The following is a 17,418-nucleotide window of genomic DNA, read 5'->3' on the forward strand; positions in this document are numbered from 1 at the left end:
TTCCATCGTTGCCACAGAAGGCCCGGCAGTGTTGCCGTTCCCCTGATCTACCAAGAGAGCATGGGGACCATCTTCATGGAGGGCCTGCTCCAGACGAGTGACACTGTGAACGTTGTGGGTATGGCTCGCCGATCTCCATGCTGTCATCCTTGGTGGTGGCCATCTGTATTGGCCTGGATGTCCTGCGGCCGTTTTGTTTTCAGTGAGTTTCTTCTGGTTATGCGGCAGACTTTGTGATGGACTGTATTATGAGTTTGGATTTCTCCCAGCAGTCGTGGTTATACTGGATCTGTGTCTCATTGGTGATCTTTACTTTCCCCTCCTTATTTTCCTGGCTGTATCATGCTATATGAATAGTGGCGCTATGTACTGCTAGATGATCGTTTCTCGTCTTCTCCATGATTTCTTTATTTGTACAATTTTCTTTCTGTTTCTCTAAGATAGTTGATCTACGTAGCCGTCTCACTTGTCTTTAGTGGGCTGGACATGTGTTCCTTATTTCTATGGTAATAGGCATATCCCGCTGGTCATGCTGCCCTTGTGTAGTGGCGTACGGGCTCGGGGGGGGGGGGGGGGGGGGCGTGTTTTTGTATGGTTTGTTAGTTGCCTTCCTTTTGCATATATTTTCTATGATCCCAGATTTTAGCCTCATACATTTTATATTGTTATAATGGGTTTGTTCATGTTTTATATATTTTTCAGGTTATTTTTAAACATATGCATAATCCAATATATATTGCGCATTGGCTGGATGGGAAACATTTGCTCGCGCTATTCTCTTTCCTAACTCCTTTTAACCCTTTGTGTCGCCGCAGCTTTTCCTTTCTCTTTACTACTTCGTCTCTGTATATTCCTTACCCTTTTTCTCCTTCCTTCTCTTTCATTATGGCTCAGCTGAAGATCTGTTCTGTCACTGCTCATAGTCGTAGAAGTGGTGGCACTGTTGGGTAGTATTAGAGGGATCCTAATACGCTAGACACAATCATGGCAGACACTGGCATGACTATTTGCCAGTTAAAAGAAGCTGTACTTGATAGACGAAAATGGCGAGAGTTGATCCATAGGGTGACCCAGAGTCGGCAACGACTAAAGGGTTAGCCATCATCATCAATAGGTACCCAACACTATAAACCAGCGCTGTATTTGGATGATCCGTTATTGTACATCACTGACCCTATACTGTCTTGAGAGAGTTTGAGCGCTTTGGCCATGTTTAGAATTTCAAGATCCACTATTCAAAGTCAGAAATCCTAATTATTTAATTACAAAAGGATTTGGTAAATTATCCTGCTGGCGCCTTTTCCTTTAAGTAGCAAAGATCCTCACTTAAATATCTTGGCATATAGATCACGACCGCCATATCAGTTTTATATGAGCTACACTGTATCTCCATTCTTCAATGTACACTGAAGGACTTGTTAGCTTGGAACTCCAGATGGTTGGCGTGATTTGGTGGGATTAATGCCATTTAAGATGGATGTTCTGCCATACTTTTCATGTATTTCAGACTTTGCTGACAACCTGAGATGGCTTTCTAAAATATGAGTGGGTATGACGTCCTTCTTAATCTGGAATAGGCAGTACAGTATCGTCTTGGCTCAGATGCTGGGGGTGTCCCCTCCATGACACAACTCGAGAGTTCTTGCCCGGGGAGTGTCCCGTCTTGGTTCTCTTATTTGCAATTCAAATCCTATATTGGTGACCATTCTGGGATTCTCCAGGCTAAAACTCCTTATGAGATTTTCTTATTAAAGTCGGCTCCTCCATCCTGCTTATTGTCTTCAGTGTGTAGCCCATTGAGTAAATCCTCCTCTCCTTCACAATTGGCTTTCACTAGGCCATAGGAAAAGGAGCTTGATGGGCAAATTTCTGTGGATGATTGGCAAAAAGCATCAATTTTCTTCCATAAATTACAACATACTATTGGTGGTCTTTGTCTGTTATCCTCTATGCAGTACCACTGGGGCACTGCAAATACAACATTCTATCTGAAAATCATTCCTCAAAATCTGCATTCCAAAAGCCAAATAGCACTCCTTCTCTTCTGACCTCTGCCATGTGCCCAATTAGCAGTGCGTGTGGGAGAAGCGACCCCACAGTGAAGAGAATAGGGGGACACTAGACCCCCTCGGGATTGGTGGACAAGTCACAGCTGAGACCACCACTGATCCTGAGAACACGGTTCCTGTGTGCTCATAACTGCGGGGTCGCTTCTCTCACCCGCAATGACCTCAGACTGAAAGGAGCGCTGGCTGAGTATGCCTGGTCTCTGCTCCATTCATTTCAGTGCGGCTGACACAATTTGCCAAACACTTGTACTCTGCTATCTCTGGCAGTCCCGTTAAAAGTCAATGGAGCAGATTATCCTCTATTCCCTGTAGGTAGGGAAAAACTTTAGATTTGTGGCCCTGGGGGATGTGGCTTCGGTATGGCGGTGAGAAGTTGTACTCTGGATCCATGCATTCCAAGAACCAGGGCCCTCGGACTGAGCTCGAGACGTCATCTGCAGGATGCATTTTTACAAACAGGAGAACATTCTTCGCAACACATGGATGCTGGGCATCGCTACTCATAATTGAGTAAAAATCACCATCCTCCTGGATGTCTCCAGGTTTACAAGCACAGGGTCATTAGACCTCTGCTGGATGTCCTTCTGTCGGCGAATGACACCTACCATTGGTGGCCATGCATTTGTTGTTCACTCTTCGCGGACCTGGAGGAAACATTTACCTTCTAGGAGACACCGGTAGTCCTGGTCCCCAACTGGACTATCCTCCAAGTTCAATAATCTCCTGGCGAAGGCCCCCCCACAAGTATCAGCGCCGTCTGCATTAGATCCTTTCCGAAGTATAGTGCAGGGACTTTATTGCTTCTTTCCTTGTCCTCCATTTCAAGATTGCGTACCCTAGTTGTCTAGTATTTATTGTTATGACCGTGACGCGACCCTGTAGTGTTATGTTATTGTAAGTAATGGAACTGTACTGTTCGATCTCCCTGGACTCTCTTAGGTGTTTCCATCCTTCTTGCCCTCTATCTTGTGGGTGCACCTTAAGACCCAACAGTGTGACGTTGGTAGATACTTACTTGTGAAGGGTAGACTTGCCATTGTCATGACTACTCGGGCCTCTTTTTATCTTCCGAACTCCAGTCTATCTGTCTTTTTGGAAAAGGCCTTGGCAGACCTGAAGGCGTTTAAGGAGAGTACCCGGATACTAGGTAGTAACATGAATGTTTCACTTGACACCTTTGTTGATTTCTCAAAGGGGGCCACTAGCCTGCAAGTTTCCACCCACCGTAGAATCCATGGAACCTTATATGAACACCGTTTGGTGGATGCATAGAGGATCCTCTGTCCAACTGTTAAGGATTATACCTTTTTTTTCTGCTCCCTTTAATTCCTACTCCTGGATATATTTCCTCCTTCACCACTCTGCTATACCTGATTTCCACTGCAAAAATAGAGTTGTCTCTCAAGTCAAAAAAGAGAAAAGCACTCAACTTAGGGGCTCCTGGGCCATATTCAGACCTTAGAGGCGACTCGTAAATCCACCATAGATGCAGCAATAGATGTGGAGTTAGCTCAGCTATGGGATCGCGTACATTCTCACTGTCTCTCGAATGCTAAGGTGGCTCTTTCTAAATGCAGATGACACCTCTTTGAGTGCCAGGATAAACCTAGTTGTACCTTAGCTTGGGTGCTGCGGAAAACACAGGCATATACCTACATTCCCCTTATATCTTCTCCTGCGGGCCACCCTCTTAATCTACCAAGCAGAAGCACTTCACATACAAACCTATCTTCAAAATTTGGGGCTGGATCGCTTCTCGAGGGAAGCATTTAATTCTATGGAAACACGTATTTTACACGAAGAATTGGCTTTGGCCTCGAAGGAATCTCCAACGAGTAAAGCTGGTCCAGATGATCTTTGTTTTTCTGAAACCTTTTTCCTCATTTGCTTCAAGCTTTTAATTCCCTCACTTCCGGAGGTTCTCTTCTAAGGGACACATTGAGGGCACACATCACTGTTATACCAAAAGAGGGGAAGGATCCTTCCCTTTGCCAGAGCCATTGCCTGATTTCCCTATGGAATGTGAATCTCAAGCTTTTCACAAAAACCTTTGCCAACAGACTCTCTTTCACAGTGTTATCCACCCAGACCACGTGGGTCTCAAGCCATCACACGAAGCTCGTGATAGTACCACTAGAGCCATCAACATAATCTTGCATGCCCACAGAAATGCCCTGCTAATATGTCTACTGTCCACGGACAAGGCCAAGGCATTGGATAGGGTTTACTGGGATTTAGTGTTTTGAGATTCTTCAGCATATCTGATTGGGGCCAACATGATGCAGTGGATTTTAAGCCTATACTCCTCGCCCTCTGCATGAGTGAAGGCAAATGGCCACTTTTTTGCCTTGTTTACCATTTTGAATTGTACGCAGCAGCAGTGCCCTCTCTCATGCCTTATCTTTATCTTGTGCTTGGAACTATTTCTTTATCATCTTCACTCCAATGTGGACATCATGGCGGTCCGAGTTGGCAGGACGATGCATAAAGGTGCGACCTATCTGTACAATTTATCATTTTTTTCTCTCAACTCCGTGCATATCTTTGTCGAACCTGATAACCGAACTCCACCATTATGCTCAAATATCCAATTTTAAGATAAATGAAGTCTTGTCATAGGAGAACTCATGGGCTCCTGTACGTTTCAGTGGTCCAGGGATCACATAAGATACCTGGTTATTCATTTCACCTCGGACATCATGGATCTCTGTGCTGCAAACTACCTGACTCTCCTACCCAGTGTCAGAAATGATCTGGACACCTGAGAAAACTGGTTCGCTAGGTGTTCTATACTTAAAATGAATATTCTACCCCGGATCCTTTCCTTTACTTTTAGCAAGCTCTGCCTATCTCTATTCCTCACTTGCTCTCACTTTTAACCAACTTGTATTGCGCGCTTGACATTACTCCGGCCCAAATTAGAGGGTGGCCTCGGCCTTCCTGATTTTGTAGCTTATCATCAGGCTTCCCGTCTGGTACAGGTCGTTGACTGGCACAGGCATGAAGAAATTAAACAGTGAGTCTCCCTGGAGCAAATGTTCCTTCACATACCGTTAACTATATTGCCCTGGCTTCCTATTGAAGCTCGTTCCCATCCTACTATTGGCCGAAGGTTGCAGGTGATCTTGCGAGTGTTTGCTAGTCCTAGCATTTCTCCTTCCCCAACCTTGCTTTTCCACCTAGTCTAGAAGGGGAAACCTTTCGACAGTGGTTGGCTAATCGTAGATACTGTGCACATCATTTCCTTCAGGGTGGAGCTTTAATATTTTCTATGCTATCAGAAGTTGTAGACCATGCCCCCTGGTTGCAGTGGCAAATTCTTCAACTTCGACACTTTCTCTCATCCCTCCTTCACCCGACAGGCATTAACCACTTATTTACCCACTTTGAACAACTTTGTAATACTGAGGGTGGTGTTCATCACACTCTGTTGCAAATCTACAACCTCATCATCACCTAACCGAGTTCTCTTAGCCCCCCATACCTACTGAAGTGGGAAAGAGACCTTGACGTGTGCTTTACAGCCGAGCAAAAAAAATGAGCTTTTTGTCTTGCACATAAATCCTCTGTATCCAGTAGGTTACAAGAAATGGAATTTAAAATCCTTTCCAGGAGGTATAGGGTGTCCTGAATATTCTCCTGCCTTTCATATCAACATTGTGTTGGAGGCGTGGAAGAGAGCCAGGTACCATGCTGCACATATTGTGGGGTCGTCCAATATTGGCGTTTAGCCAGCTACCCGTGTCTGCCGCCCTCTTGCTTTTCCGGGCAGATGCGGGCATTGCTCTGCTCCTCCTACGTGAATGGGCATGTAGCTGTGTACTTTCCATCAGCACTGTAGGAATTAATCCTCCCCAGTGCTCTCAGCCCAGCTGCAGGGTAATAGGCTATTACCCTCCTATTTAGCTGAGCTGGGGATCCTCCTCTTTGCCTGAGCATTGGTGTGAGTTTGTCTCAATCACCTTGCAAAGATCTTCTGCTTCTGACTCCTATGTCTGCCTGATTTTGGGACTTAATATCTAGATTACAATTGTACTCTGGCTGCCCTGACATTGGACTGGATTTTGATTGTAGTTCAGATTGTTTCACGTTGCGTCGCACCAGTGTGTCTGGCTCCCATGGGTCAGCTGCCAACTACATTGGCACTACTCCAGGAGGTAGCGACCTGCTCGGTTTCCCGCAATGAAGTCCAGATCCCTTTACAGGGGTTAGAGGGTGAAAACTAAGGAACTGTCAGGAACTAAAGGGAACGCCCTTAGGATTACGCCCAAAGCCAAACCAGTTAGTTGGCACAGTGGGTCCACTTTCCCCTTAAGAGGATAAATTTGTGAAAACCTGGTTTTATTGTATGGAGTTTCAAGAATCACCGGAATATAGCACTTTGCCGACCATCTGACTCCCTTGACCCTTTGGGGTCACTTGGACCTTGAATTTTCATTATGTTCTTAAAGCATGATCAGCCCTTTCTCTTGTTTTATCCTTCGCCTACCTTCCCTTTCATCCCACTCACCCTTTTTTTTAGTCTTCTTTTGTCGTGTCTTGTTGCTTTTTTTGGTAGGTGGCAGAGTTATTTGTCGCGCAGTCTTAGAGCAGTTACCGATGACGCATTCTGCCCTGGTTGGGTTTTTTCTTTCATCTTTGTCAATTTATTTGTTGCCAGTTTTGTGGATTTAGTCTGACTACAAACTCTCTCTAACAACTGACTTTGGTTCTGGTGGGTACTAAGTGCTGGGGCTATAGTAGCACTTACATCTCAAACCGTTGTTGCTGTGCTCAGTCCTGAAGAGCAGTTTCTCGGTACCCATTATTGTAGGAAGCCACATTTATTATATGTCCCTGTATAGACCCTTCCATATGCACATTTTAAGTCTGTGACATCCGTATAATCTCCAAACTATTTTTTTCGATAGGTGGGCGATGTGAAGACAAGTATGCCAACACCGGTCTTTCTATTAACAGTCCTTGCATCACCCGAAATAATTTTTTTGCAGTGTGCGCTGTATGTACATTGCCTTCAGACCGTCCGATGGAGCTGCAATCGCTGCTACTAATCCAAGCTCTCTCCCGTTCACCCTGTACAAAGCCCGCTGAAGCACCACCCTTTTCCAAATGATTGATGTCTCAGCTCAAGTTCGAAAGGGCTAGAGACCTTAATCAGTTGGCATGGGGCAGGTTTGGGCACAAAGTATGGGCACGCTTGTCTTCATATCCCCCATCTAAGGATACAATTGGTTCAGAGGCTAAATTGAATGTGCCAAGCTTTCTGGCGGAGCTTACATCTTCAGTCCAGGGATCATACTTGATGTGTCTCATAGGCTTCACATATTCTTGTTCTATTACTAGTATGCATGCAGTGTTTACAGAGGTCATCTTCAATTGTCTACTGAAATCTTTAGTAAAAGTGCACTAAATTCAGACGGAACTTTTTTCTTGTCTTTTGGATTTCCAGGAAATGATCATAGATGGACTTCAGGCTGATACCAGTTATTCAATCACTGTTGCTGCATACACCATGAAAGGGGATGGAGCACGTTGTAAACCAAAGGTTATAACTACACAGAGCGCAGGTGAGTCATTATACAGTATGAACAAAGGGCATTAGAGAGGAGCGAGTATACTCGCTAAGGCTAACTACTCGAGCGAGTAGTGCCTTAGCCGAGTATACTCCCGCTCGTCTGTAAAGATTCGGCTGCCGGCGCGGGTGACAGGTGAGTTGCAGGGGGGAGAGAGGGAGAGAGAGATCTCCCCTCCATTCATCCCCACTCTCCCCCGCCGGCCCCCCGAATCTTTAGAGACGAGCGGGAGGATATTCGGCTAAGGCACTACTCGCTCGAGCAGTTAGCCTTAGTGAGTATACTCGCTCATCTCTAAAGAGCATCCTACACAGACTGCCTGGTAACTTACCCAGAGACCCGACATCTGTCTATATGGCCCAATTAGTGTGTTACCTAAATAGGTTATATATTTGAATTTTTAAGTTCCATTTATTCCGTTGTCTAAAATGCATGTGTATTTTGTAGCATTAAAGGGGTTTTTCCACCAAAATCACTTATCACCTATCCATAGGATCCGACCGCTGGAACCAACAATGATCATGAAGACTGGGCAACCCTATTAAGTGGAGCTGCAGTATGCATGCCTGACCACAGTTCCATTCACTCCTCTGGGACTAAGTCCGGAAGCAAATGACCATTTTTCAGCCTCGCCTCTACGTGTTTAATATGGACGTGCGTCTTGGCCTGATTGTAGGTCGCCTGATCTGAACTCTGCGCACCATATAGCAGACCCATGGTCAGGTGGATTGCACATTCGTATTACGGGTGCAAAAACACGGTTACGATACGGTTGTGTTCCTGCCTAACAGAGAGAGCCTAGTAATGCACTCAGCTATCTCCATAAACCGTGAATGGAGTTGTGGTCACACATGTGGGACTCAGGGTGTGGCATGCCAGTGAGCCAGTGGTCATATCCCCAGCGGTCATACAATTATCGCCTATCCCTGAGCTCTTCATACTACTGCCAATGTTTTTCTAGGATATTATATGATTGTGTACTTTCGTTTGAGAGGAGTGTGGCTGAAACACTTGAACTCAATAATTCGGAACGGATGTCCAAATCCTTCTGTTCATATAGTTTAAATGTAATAATCTGTAATAGACAGCTGAATATCATTTTTTTAAAGGGATTGTCCCAATAACACAACCTCTCTTCATATGCCCCATTAGGACATATGAGCAAGGTCCCTGCGGCTTCCTCTGTGGGGAGCAGGATCCATTATGATCAGCATCTTGCCCCCCAGCGCTGCATGTGGAAATCTAATGTCTCCAATGGGACAACCCCTTTAAGCACCTACGTACCACCATTGTCTGATATTACATACTAATAGTTTGCCATACTTTATGAAAGCCACTTGAAGAGACTCCGAGGTAATTGGAAAAAGGTCCCCAAGAGGCCACTTTACAATTTTTGGAGAGAAGTAACAAAAGTATTGATAGGTATCTTGAGTTATGTTTTCCTTTAACCCCTTTCCAGCCGCATCATGTAAATATGCATCATGCGATCACAAAGGGTGCATGGAGCTAGCTCGGAGCCAGCTCCGCTCTATACCCAGTGGCTACCAGCCGTTTTTGAAACTGCCGCACTTGGAGATGGCTCCAATCGTAGCAGTTAACTACATAGATACTGTGGTCAAAATCCACTGGCTCATCAATTCCCCCGTGGACAGACATGCAGGATGCCAATATGGGTAGAATGGCAGCCCGAGCCTAGTGAAAGCTCCCAGGTCTGCCATGCCTGGATGTCTATTAAGCCCTGCCTGCATCTCGGACAATAGTGACGGAAAGCAAGTGGTGTTTATTTTCTAAAAGGAGCAAAACATAAAAAAAAAAAACTATATAAATTTGGTATTGCTGTAACTACACTGTCCCACAGAACAAAGTTCACCTTATTTTTATTGCGCGGTATTTTTACTACATCATGTACGCCGTAAAAATGTAACCCTCCAAAAATGGCACAATGGCTTTTTTTTTTTTTTTTTTTTTTATTTCACCCCACTTAAAACTTTTCTAGATGTTTTTAAGTATATTATATGATACATTAAATGGTACCATTAAATTAATGCAACTAATCTTGCAAAAAACAAACCCTCATGCAGCTTAAGTTGGGGGGGAAAGAAAAAAGTTATGGCTCTTGGAAGGCAGGAATGAAAAAAGAAAAAGGTAAAAATCAAAACTCTGGTTCTGAAGGGGTTAAAGCTTGATGCTTTTCCAAAAATGTTCATAAGGGAGATGGAATAATACCTCCACAGTGCCACCTATTGGAAGGCAGCATTCCTTCAAGCCCAAGTTAGACTCTTTATACAAGCCTTGTAACCTTAATTCCCAGTCATTGTTACAAGTCTTGTATAAAGAGTTTATCTTTGAATTGAAGGAATGCTGCCTTCCAATAGGTGGCACTGTGGATGTAGTATTCCATCTCCCTTATTTGCATATTACCCAGAGGAGCATGCATTGCCTTTTGAGTCTCCTCACTCACCGTCTAGAAGCTCTCCCTAAGGAGAAAAGGTAGCGTTTCTGACCTCCAAACAAGTTTTGCCTTTTTTTTTTTTCTTAAGTGTATTTCCAGTTTTCATAAATCAATAATACAAGTGAATGTAATAAACCTTGTCGTATATCTTTAGACATATCTGCCCCCCCCCACCCCCCAACTCCTTAAAGAGGACCTATCAAATCTCCTGCCATGTCTGTTAGTAAACACTTGTATTCCCCACCAAATTACAAATATATATAGAAATGATTTGTACAGCATAGAATGTTAGCAATGCTACATAAATCAGCGTAAACCGGGGATGTAATAAACCTGTTACTAATAGTGATACTTTAAGCAGAAGACACCTAAAATCATTAATCTAGCGCCTCCTCAGGCCACTCCCACACAGTGTCGGCAAAGCGCTGCGATTTTTACTGCCGTTTTCGGACGCAGGTTACTGCGTCTGACAGCCGTTTTTAGCGCATCCCATCCTTGTGATGAGGTGCGTTAAAAAGCGCAAAACACAGCAAAATGGTGCAGAACGCACTCAAAAATCACAGCGTTTTCTAGTAGGTCTGTGAGGCCCCATTGAAATCAATGGGAGTGTTATACCGCGAGTACCAAGGCATTCAAAACGCTACGATACGCGCGGAAAAAAGTGCATGTGTGAGAGTGGCCTGAGGCCGGTTTCACGCTCGCACAATGTGAGAGTGAGTGACAACGCAGGATTATGAAACCTATGCTTTTCAATGGTTTCCTTCACATTTGTGATGTTTTTACTCCGGTAATGTGGAGTGGAAAAAAACCGCGGCTTGTCCGATCTTTCTGCGTTTTGCTTTCTTTTAATCTCCGATGTTTCCCTAAGGAGCCTCCTATTTATCGCATCGGAAAGCGCAGACTTGCGATTTTCGTACGATGTGTTTTTAACATTACAAAGTCTTATTGACTTTTGTGCTACAAAGTAGTAGCAAAATTGCGCGCACAAATCACAGGCGTGGGCACAAGCACTGACGCTCAGGAATTGCGAGAAAAAGACGCAATTTTCCTATAGCAAAATCGCGATCGCCAGTGGGGAGGAGCTCTTAGAAAAAAAATGTGTCTTTTGCAGCAAATAATCGGTAACCACCGTTCTTGAGTCATTTCTCCCACATGCTGTACAACACACCACAAGGCACGGCATTAAAGGGGACCTGTCACCATGAAAACGCTGTCGATGATGTTATAGAGCCGGAGGAGCTGAGCGGACGGATATATAGTTTATGGGGAAGGACTCAGTAGAACTTGTATTATATTCATTTACTTATACTAAGTTTTAGAGGTCCAGTGGGCGGAGCTATCGGTGATTGACAGCTATCTGTAGGCCAACGTAGACATGAAAGATCCGTCTATCAGGAATAGTTATATATAATATCAGTTATAGGTTAAGGCCCTCTATTTATCCCCAAGAGCATTGAGAAACTATACAGCAGGCGTGTTAGAGAAGAGCCAAGCTGAGACCGCTGTAAGGGGGTGTTATTGGTAAAGGGTTTAATGCCCTATCCGTGGCGGTCCTTGGTAGTATAGGGTTAGTGGCCACATCCCTGATGGTGGAAATAAGAGGTTAATTATAAAGTCTGTGGTGGGCTATGGTAACGAAGGAGATAACCGGTGGGTCTCCGGCGGGTTAGGTTCCTTCACACTGATATATTGGCCACAACTGCTGACGGACAGTGTAACAAGTCAGTCGTTGCTCATGTAGTCATTTATATGTTGTCTTTCATTTGTTTTCTGATCGCTGAACAATCATCGGGGAGCAAACTTATGTCTGATCGTTTAGATGTTCATTTGTGTGAAAAAGCCCATAAGCTCAGCCTTCTCAACCCCAGATGTTGGGATTCATTCCCTGCCCTTATCACAGGACAGGAGGAAGTTAGGACTTTGCATCTCTCAGTGATCAGGTAGAGGGCTCATTGGGTGCTCTGCCTGATCAGTATACTCAGACAACAGCTGCCTCCCCATAACATGCACTGGTGTGGGGGCTTCTGGTCTCAGTGTCAGGAGCTTGCCCTTGTCTTCTGCATTGAGCTAATCGTGAACTAAGGTCAGGAAGAGGAGGGTAAAGGAGAGACAGAACACGATACCACCACCATTATTGTATTGCCTGCATATTATGGAGCTACTGGGTGAGGAGGCCAGAAATCATGTGTCTCTTGGAATGGCCAAGTGCGTTGACGCTTGCCGTATGTCAGGATAGATTTCTACTTGAAGGAAATACCACTGGTTTTACAAATAGATTCCATCAAGATGCGATGCCTCAGTAATGCTCCAGAAGACTTCTACCAAAGCCAAACACCCCCCACCACCACCACCCCTGCACAACTGCAGCCAAATTTACCTAACAAGTGAATCAAAAACTTCCTGACCACGCATGGGGTATATACTCTAGCATAAGCCGACCTGAATATAAGCAGAGGCCCCTAATTTTACCACAAAAAACTGGGAAAACCTATAGAATTGAGTATAAGCCTAGGGTGGGAAATGCAGCAGCTACTGGTACTGCATACACAGTGTTACCGCATATGTATGGGAAGAACTAACGCAACACATGCAGTAACACAGTGCACTGCTGCCGCCGGCCCCATTGATAGCAGTGGGCTGCTGGCACCCCCGCAGTGATTTTCGGGAAGGGCTTTATATAAGCCCTTCCCTGAAAATCATCCCTAGTTGTAGTAAGAAAAATAAAAAAAATCTATACTTACCTCTCTGCCGCTGCTGGGGCTCAGGCCTGTCTAGCCGCTTGGGTCCCGTCACTGTAATGAAGTTCTTTCAGCATTCATTCAATGACGACTGAGCGCTGCCTGTGATTGGCTAAGTGCTCAGCCAATCAGACGCAGCCCTTTCAGCAGACGGGAATTTTAAATCCCCGCCTGCTGAAAGAACTTCATTACAGTAACGGGACCCAAGCGGCTGGACGCGCCTGAGCCCCGGCAGCGGCGGAGAGATAAGTATAGTTTTTTTTAAATTTTATTTTCACTTGAGTATAAGCCAGGGGCTTTAAAAAATGTGCTCAAAATTGTCGGCTTATACACGAGTATTTACGGTAGCTTTGATAAAACCGAATTGTTACACATTATACCTCTCAATGCCATTTGTAACAACCTAATGACCAGTGCGATACCGTAGTTTAGGTGCTGCCATACATATCCCTGACGGAGAACATAAGACTGCTTTGGGCTCAGCGAGCTTCCTACGGCCATGTCTGCACTGCTGGTTTTGGTGCAGACTCTGCGCCTCGTTATCTGAATGGGAATCTGCATCTTCATGCTGTGAATGCAGTGGATACGGATCCAACACTACCCCTGCTTGGGATGGACTCTGTCTAGTTAGTGGATGGACCTTAATGTATTGCTTCATTCGTTTACTGGGGTGATTTGTGTGTACCCTCCACTTCCCTGATACTGCGTGCCATCTATATATATAAAGCTGAAAGCCCTCACTGACTGACTCACTGACTGACTGACTCGCCAAAAGTTCTCCAACTTCCCGATGTCGTAGAAACATGAATTTTGGCACAAGCATTGATTATCTCCAAAATAGGAAAAGTTAATGGGTCCCAACTCGATTATTCAATTCTAGCGCAAAAGAATTGGCGTCAAAATTTTACGTACATGATCTAAATCACTCACTTCCCGGTGTCATAGAAACGTGAAATTTGGCAGGAGCATTGATTATGTCATAAATAGGAAAAGCTAATGGGTCCCAACTCCATTATTCAATTCTATGCGCAAAAGAATTAGCATCCAAATTTTACGTACGGAATCTAATTTTCTCACATTCCGGTGTCATAGAAACGGGAAATTTGGCACGAGCATTGATTATGTCATAAATAGGAAAAGCTAATGGGTCCCAACTCGATTATTCAATTCTATGCGCAAAAGATTTAGCGTCCAAATTTTACGTGCGTAATGTCATTTTCTCACTTTCCGGTGTCATAGAAACGGGAAATTTGGCACGAGCATTGATTATGTCATAAATAGGAAAAGCTAATGGGTCCCAACTCCATTATTCAATTTTATGCGCAAAAGAATTAGCGTCCAAATTTTACGTGCGGAATGTAATTTTCTCACTTTCCGGTGTCATAGAAACGGGAAATTTGGCACGAGCATTGATTAAGTCATAAATAAGAAAAGCTAATGGGTCCCAACTCCATTATTCAATTCTATGCGCAAAAGAATTAGCATCCAAATTTTACGTACATAATCTAAATCTCTCACTTCCCAATGTCATAGAAACATGAAATTTGGCACGAGCATTGATTGTGTCATAAATATGAAAAGTTAATGGGTCCCAACTCGATTATTCAATTCTAAGTGCCAAAGAATTAGTGTCCAAATTTTATGTATGTAATCTAATTCTCTCACTTCCTGATGTCATTTTATATAAAGGAAGAGTTGCATGGTTACCTCCACGTGGTGTTTTCTGGGTAACGCAGAGAACTATGCAAAATGGTGAACATATCTTTTTCCTCAGTATCTCTAAAGTAACCACGACTTCATAAGATTTTCCCTGTGAACACCAGATAAACACCAGTACCAAATTAACTCGGGCGAAGCCAGGTATAACAGCTAGTATATACATATACCTCACCTGACCCTATCTCCTAATGTCTGCTTTGGAGATTTATAGGCCTCTACATCCTGTTGAGATCTCGTTTTTTTTCTTTTTCACTAAAAAGTTTTAAAGCCTGATAATAAACAGAAATGTAACTACCAGCAGGACTGAGCCGTTTAATGTGAAAGCAACCGTACCTGTTAGGGTTCATTCGCACTTAAGGCCTCATGCCCACGGCCGGGTCGCGAATCGTGCAGCGGGATGCGACCCGTGCCCCGACATTGACCTCATACTTACCCGTCCGGCGTTTTCTCCCTCCACTCTGCGATTTGCCGGCTGGCGCACAGTTACACATGCGCAGAGTGGAGCTGGCGCGTCAGAGCGCGTGAAATAGGACATTCTGCGATTTAAATACTGCGCAAGTTTTCAGGCGGTCAAATTGCGGTTGACAGCATAGGAATGCATAAAGTAATGCAATCCTATGACCGCATGCCACAGCGGAAATTCTGCAGGAAATCCCGCCACGGAATTTCCGTCTGTGGGCATTGGGCTTTAAGGGGTATTCCAGCGATTCTGAGTGACAGCTATATGCTTCATAAGGAGAAAACATGTATTTTTGCAATATTATAACTTTTCTTCAAAGCTGCAGAGATCTGGCGTTACCTGCCCCCCCACCCCCACCCCATTCCTGCTTAGTTCTCCATTGGTATCCGGTGGCTACGACCTGAGCGCTCCGCTGTTTCACTGGTCAGGCATGCTCAGCGCCTTCACATTCTGTATTGATGACACTTTGTACAGTTGTTGATGCTCACTTATCAGTATCTGGCTGTGGAGAGATGTATTGTGGGAGATGTAGTTCTTGCACTTCCCAGCACCCATTTTTAAATTACAATGGGAAAATCTGAAGCCGGCTGGAAGGTGGCGGAGCGGAGGGCGGCACAAAGCACACTGGACTTCAGTTTGATGACTTAGTTTGGAATAGTGGCAATACATTGAAGTTTTGAAAATGTTGCCCATCCTCCGGAGTTCACCTTTACGTTAGGGCGTTCCCTGAGAATTCTGTGTCTCTTTTCCATTTTTGCAGCAGAGAAACGGAATTAAAATAAACGTTTCCTTTTTTTTTTTTTTCTAATCACTGATTTCAATGGATTAAAAAAAAAAACAAAAAAAAAAAACTAAGAAAATAAAGCTTCTGGTTTGCTTTCTGTTTTTGAAAACTCATTGAAATTAAGGGAAAGAAAAGGGCCGCTGTGTTAATTGAATGGAGAGGGGCGGGGGAACAAGAGGAGAGAAATCTCCTGCAGCCGCCTGGCTGTGAAGCATTGATGCCCGCTCCTGCTGCAGCAGCACGTGAGCAGGTACTAGCGGGGACAAGTGTCGGGCATCGTTTGCCCGACAGTCATCCCGTCAAAATGGGGCTTTAGGTGCGAACGCAGCCTCAGCCGTAGGAATAACTTAATAACAATTAATTAATGCAGCCGCCTTGTCTGAGTTTTACTGCCGGCCATTTGAATCCCTCTACGGCCACGGTCTTCAGAGAACGGCATTTACTATGGGTTCTGCATGTCCCACAAGAGCCCGCTCTCTCCTCCTCACAGCCCAGCTGGAAAGTCCCTCACCGTATGCTTCTCGGAGCTACATTGTGTTCTTCCAAGTCCGGCCGTTCAGAGGCAGACATCTGAAGAATTATATATATATACTCCTTCAGCTGTATGCCATTGCTCCCTGTGTCTGCATGCCATAAATAAGCAGTGCAGCTTGTTAGAAGGAGCCCCAATACACAGAGCGGCCCAGCAGTCAGGAGGCTTGGACTGATGCCATCATTCATATTGTCTGTTCAGAGGGTTCGCAGCCAACGTTCCATCAGCCTGAAGCTGAGCGTTCTTCTGGGGACGGCCTCATCCTCTTCTTAACTCTACGGTTTTTTCACACGATTGTCAATGGGACTTTCTAATGTTAAAAACGCATCGCGCAAAAATCACAGAAACGCCAACTTGTGACGTGTTCTTTACATTGGAAGGTCCCATTGACAACCACGTTAACAAAACACAAGTGTGCAGGGGCCCTCAACGAAACCTTATTTTTTCCCTCATTGCGGCTGTATGTACACAGGTGATTTACACGCTTGATTTCTGTGTGTTGCGAGATGCGCGGGAACAGAAGCCGTTCCTTTAAATCGGTGTGCCTGCATTGGGGGTTATTCTCTTGCTGAGAGATAGAAAAATGCAGCAAGTCCTATTTATGTGCGATTCTGTTAAGGAATTGTACATGATTTCCTATGGGAGCAAACATGGCGCTGCACTCTTGTGTACATGGGATTTTCATGCAAGTGCGGTGCAGTTTACAATGGAAACAACATACAGTTTTCATGCGTGTGAAAAATGTGCACGGAAAGCGCAAAACTCACAAAACTCATCACACTCACAGGAAGAATTGCAGGTTTACAAGTCTCACTTGCCCGTGTAACTAGGGCCGTAGGCAGTTATTGGGAACTAGGGAACAAGTACTGTCCATCCTGGCAGAAGCCTGCCCTGCAGATCTGGATGCCATTCAGAGCTAGTAAGGTGGCGGCCATCTTTTCCTTCTATGATTATCCCCTAGAGAAAACAAACATTTCTGGATAAATAAAGGTTTTTATATTTTTAGCATCACATATTAATTTTTTTGTATATATTTTATTTTTGGTGCATTTTTTGACAACCCCTTTAAGGCCATCTTTACAGAACACTTC

The 17,418-nt window shown here is 44.5% G+C and overlaps 1 protein-coding gene across 12 annotated transcripts in view; it reads left to right on the forward strand.

The window, feature by feature from the left end:
* PTPRS (protein tyrosine phosphatase receptor type S) overlaps positions 1–17,418 on the forward strand; it is a 240,551-nt gene that overhangs the window by 152,747 nt on the left and 70,386 nt on the right. For 8 of the 12 annotated variants that reach the window (XM_066574433.1, XM_066574437.1, XM_066574434.1 and 5 more), the window contains one exon: positions 7,519–7,636. The exons of the other annotated variants lie outside the window; for them this stretch is intronic. In XM_066574433.1, coding sequence (XP_066430530.1) covers positions 7,519–7,636 — 118 coding nt within the window. The remainder of the gene's footprint in view (positions 1–7,518; positions 7,637–17,418) is intronic. 12 annotated transcript variants of the gene reach the window in all.

The sequence above is a fragment of the Eleutherodactylus coqui genome, chromosome 7, assembly GCF_035609145.1.
Source record: "Eleutherodactylus coqui strain aEleCoq1 chromosome 7, aEleCoq1.hap1, whole genome shotgun sequence".
Lineage (NCBI taxonomy): Eukaryota > Metazoa > Chordata > Amphibia > Anura > Eleutherodactylidae > Eleutherodactylus > Eleutherodactylus coqui.